The 4,537-nt window shown below is 45.4% G+C and overlaps 1 protein-coding gene across 1 annotated transcript in view; it reads right to left on the reverse strand.

The window, feature by feature from the left end:
- The window catches only part of pigo (phosphatidylinositol glycan anchor biosynthesis, class O), a 15,308-nt gene extending 11,742 nt beyond the window's left edge, over positions 1–3,566 (reverse strand). Inside the window, exons 1-3 of the mRNA XM_076283495.1 lie at positions 3,367–3,566; positions 2,233–2,714; positions 33–176 (exon numbers count right to left, since the gene is read on the reverse strand). Coding sequence (XP_076139610.1) covers positions 33–176; positions 2,233–2,713 — 625 coding nt within the window. The 5' untranslated portion in view covers position 2,714; positions 3,367–3,566. The remainder of the gene's footprint in view (positions 1–32; positions 177–2,232; positions 2,715–3,366) is intronic.
- Between the last annotated feature and the right edge of the window lie 971 nt (positions 3,567–4,537).

Genomic DNA, 4,537 nt, shown 5'->3' on the forward strand with positions numbered 1-4,537 from the left:
CCTGGTAGTCACATTCACAGTTGAGAACTCACTGGTAGAGTAGATGTGTTGGAGGATGCCGTTATCCACTGTGTGCAGGTCCTTTACGTTGAAGGAGGGGAAGGGCAAAGAGCGGTGGAACTTTTTCGGGAAGAGGTTCTCCCACGTATCATCCCCCATGAAGACAACACGTTTGCCTAGCAACACAAACACAGCACCATTCAGAGAAGATTCTGAGAACAGAAACGATTGATACACCAAGTGAATAGGGCTGCATGATACTAGTGAATAGGGCTGCAGTGAATAGGGCTGCATGATACTACTAGTGAATAGGACTGCATGATACTACTAGTGAATAGGACTGCATGATACTACTAGTGAATAGGGCTGCATGATACTAGTGAATAGGGCTGAATAGGGCTGCATGATACTACTAGTGAATAGGGCTGCATGATACTAGTGAATAGGACTACATGATATTACTAGTGAATAAGGCTGCATGAACTATTGATACAACTAGTGAATAGGGCTGCATGATACTAGTGAATAGGGCTGCATGATACTACTAGTGAATAGGGCTGCATGATACTAGTGAATAGGATTACATGATATTACTAGTGAATAAGGCTGCATGAACTATTGATACAACTAGTGAATAGGGCTGCATGATACTAGTGAATAGGGCTGCATGATAGGGCTGCATGATTTGAGGAAAATATCTAATTAAGATTTTTTTGACAGATATTGCAATTTCATTTGTGATATGCATTTGAAAAAATGTGGAAGCTTTAAATATTGATAATTTCACTAAAAGTTGAGCCACTTCTGATTTGTGAGCACGCCTTTTGTATCTTTGACTGCAGATGTAAATTAGCCTAAGGCTAACTCTGGTGCAATGCATCAAATGGCAACATATATGTTAAGAATTGTACATGGTCCCCTAACATGAGAAGCACAACACTCCTGTTAGGTAAGTTTCACTGTCTGTTACACATTGATAAAGACATGAATATAAAAATAGAAGTGACAAGATTACCCAATGGGATAAAGTTGTAAGCTGCACAATTAATTGCAGCCTTTGGAATTAGCTAATTGAATTATTTCAGACTGCGATTTTGATTAAAAATAGATTCACTGTGCAGCCCTAGGTGCACAGTGGCATGACATGGCTAATGCCATCCCTCAGTTTCTCCAACAGAAGATCACATTCACATGCAAAACAACCAAAAACAAAAACAGTCTTTAGGATTGTGTCATGTGTAAATAGCTGGCTAAGCCACTGCAAAATCAGCTAATCTGTGTCTGACCCTCTCCAGCACCTTAAACCAGAGACTTCTTAATGAGGAGACACAGCACTCAAATAATCTCTGATAGAAATGTATGGGGTTAATTCGTAACGCAAACATGGCAGTTGTCTACACATATTCCGCCCCTTCTGCCGCCAAAAGTTGAGATGTGAATATACATTGTGCCAATCATGTGGTATCTTGTGAATACATGTGTTGTGATTTCGCGGTTGGAGCGACGTTTGTGTCATTAATCCAAACAGTCCAATAAATGATGCTTCGCTCTCTTACCCACCACCCACTGCTCCTGGTATCTAATGCCACTCTTACCCACCACCCAATACTCCTGGTATCTCATGCTACACTTTGAGGGCATTTCTACTGGTGTGTGGTGGTCCACTGGCATCACATTTGACAGGTATGTCTCAATCATCTCAATCAGTGTTTCATGCTCTTCAGAAGCTACACTGCGGAAAGCCCATCCTACATGCAGGCTTCTCTTTCTCAGCACCCAAATCCTGTGACCCTGGGAGCACACACACACCACTCTGCAGCCACACACACCAGTTTAAGGCCCAACACAGCACACACACACACACACACAGACTCCTCTCTCTCCCCTGTGTGTGTGACCCTGGGAGCACACACACCACTCTGCAGCCACACAGGCCTGTTTAAGGACCAAAACAGCCCACACACACACACACTTCTTCGCCACACACACACACACACACACACACACACACACACACACACACACACACACACTCCTTCGCCACACAGCCCACACACACACTCCTTCGCCACACAGCCCAACCGATAAGACACCAGTCACCGCTCCCAGCAGCTCTGCTAGGCCCTGCTGCTCGTAACCCACCTGCCTGGCCCTCTCTCTCCCCTGTGTGTGTGTGTGACCCTGGGAGCACACACACACCACTCTGCAGCCACACACACCAGTTTAACCCACCTGCCTGGCCCAGCTGGTGAATCAGGTTGTCCTCCAGGATGGCGCTGGAGGCGAAGTTGTTGCCCACGTCGATGAAGGTGGGCAGGGAGCCGGTGGTGAAGCCCTTGATGCGCTGCATGGTGGTGGTGGGGGGGTCGGCTTGGAAGGTGAACAGCCCGGCGTGGCTCCTGTCCAGCGACACCAGCTCCTGCAGCACCGGGAGCTTGTTCTCGTATGGGCGGGGGGACAGGTTGGAGTGGTCGTACCGGGCGAAATCCACCTTCAGAGCGTCGATGATGAGCACCACGGCCCGGCGGAAGCGAGGCTGGGTCCGGCAGAAGTCCGCCTGCGAGCCCGCAGATGGCGACAGGACATCCTCACAGGTGCTGGTCCGGTTCACCTCTAGTCGGACCAGCAGGAACCCCCCCACGAAGAGGAAGATGCCCACGTAGAACAAGGCACACAGCCACAACAGCAGGCCCAACACAAACAGTCTCTTCATTCTTATTAGGGGAGCAGCGTGAAGAGAGCGAAGAGAGAGAAGTCAAAGACATGTAAAAGAAAAAACACCTGCACATGCTACCCCACCTAAGCTAACCAAAGCACCCCACTTTCAAATCATGCCTGGGAACACTATATTAAGATCAACTCAGATCAACTCAAATGTATGGTTGAAGAGCACGGAACAAACTAGCCGATAAACCACTGCACTCTCAATCCAATCACTAGCCATACCGCATAACGTTACAGGAAAGAACGAAAAAGAGGCGCACCACCACTCTTCATGGCAATGGAACACCCTACTGCGGCGGCAGGTAACTTGTAACGCTTCAGGTCATTTATATAAACGCTACACGTTAAATTCGAGCAATCCATGATATCGGTAAACTGATGCCTTATCGTAGTTAAGGTTACCCCTTAAGGGTAGCTTCTAAGCTAATGGTCATTCAGTTAGATGGTAACTAAAACAAGAGGACAGACCCATAGATGTAGGCTATCACTAGTAAATGACAAACCCAAACACTATAACACAAAATAATGTGTAATGAGTAATGTGAGTATTGAGAAGGGATGATCAAAACAAGCAACGTTTGCTAGTTAACGTTAGATATTTAGTTAGCTGGACTTCACGATTCTTTCCATGGTGCCGCTGACCTTGCTGTTCCGCGTTTCGTCCTCTCGTTCGCGGCCAGACGGGAGTGTTTATGTGCACAGCACACGACATCCACACCAGGCGGTGACAGGTGCCTCAGGTGAACGATATCTCACTACCCTCCAAATGTACCCTCATGTGGGCAACGGGCTCATTCAGACGCCTTACAACGGAAATACATGTCGGTCAAATTTGCACACATCACAGAACAACTTCCGGGTTAGGATTTTGACATACACCTATATCAAAATAAAAGTGGGTCTAGAGACTGTCTAGACCTGGTCTAGACTAGGGGCACCCCCACCACCACTTTGCCAATCTTGAAAGTTTTCAAGCAGCATTAAATAGCTAATTGCATTTAATTCACACTGTAGCTTTTTAATAGTTAATTAATTGCATGTAATTCATCATAGCTTTTTGATAGTTAACTGCATAATTCACGTAGCTTTTTAAAGATAGGTATTGGTTGTAAGCTAGGCCTATTATTATATTCTTTTATTATTAGAAGATATTGTTTTTACTTAATAATAGTACATTATTGTGGTTTGGGGTTTGATTACATTTCTAGCCACACAGGTCTGTTGGGCGCGGTTGGGTGCGTCTTCGTCTCCTGCGCTACCACTGCAGCTTGTTGTGGTAGCCTACAGGTTGTCAGCGCTACTGTTTCATCCAATCCATGCAGGAGGTCAACAAACGTTGTCTGGGAACATAAAGAAATGACAGTGATTAGCTAAGGGTAGACTACTGCTGACCAAATAGTTAGACTTTGCTAGTGAAATTAGTGCGCAGACATGAACATATCCACCTGTCCCAGATGTGACATGTCTTTCAAGTCTTTGCTATTGCTTGAAAAACACAAGGAAAAGTTTTGCATTGGTAGTGCCAGGCCTATGAGAGAGTCTGAAACACCGAAAGATCTGGTAAGCCATTAACCTTTTTAAACTTAAAAAATGACTAGTCTGTAAGATGTCAAACCTTTGTCTTAACACAATAAGCTTATGGAGTTATGAACTAATTATTTTTAGTCAGAAATGAGTTAATGAACTAATGATTTTTAGGCAGAAAGGTTGAATGGTCGTATGAGGCATCATCTGGAGCACAGAAGGCGTCTAGAAACCGAAGCCCAGAGGAAAACAGAACCCCAAACTGAGTTTAAACTCAGGAGGGAACCAG

Source organism: Alosa pseudoharengus, unplaced genomic scaffold (genome assembly GCF_046254945.1).
Source record: "Alosa pseudoharengus isolate Yale_2024_CS ecotype anadromous, Long Island Sound unplaced genomic scaffold, YU_APseudo_1.1 YU_APseudo_1.1_scf_14, whole genome shotgun sequence".
Lineage (NCBI taxonomy): Eukaryota > Metazoa > Chordata > Actinopteri > Clupeiformes > Clupeidae > Alosa > Alosa pseudoharengus.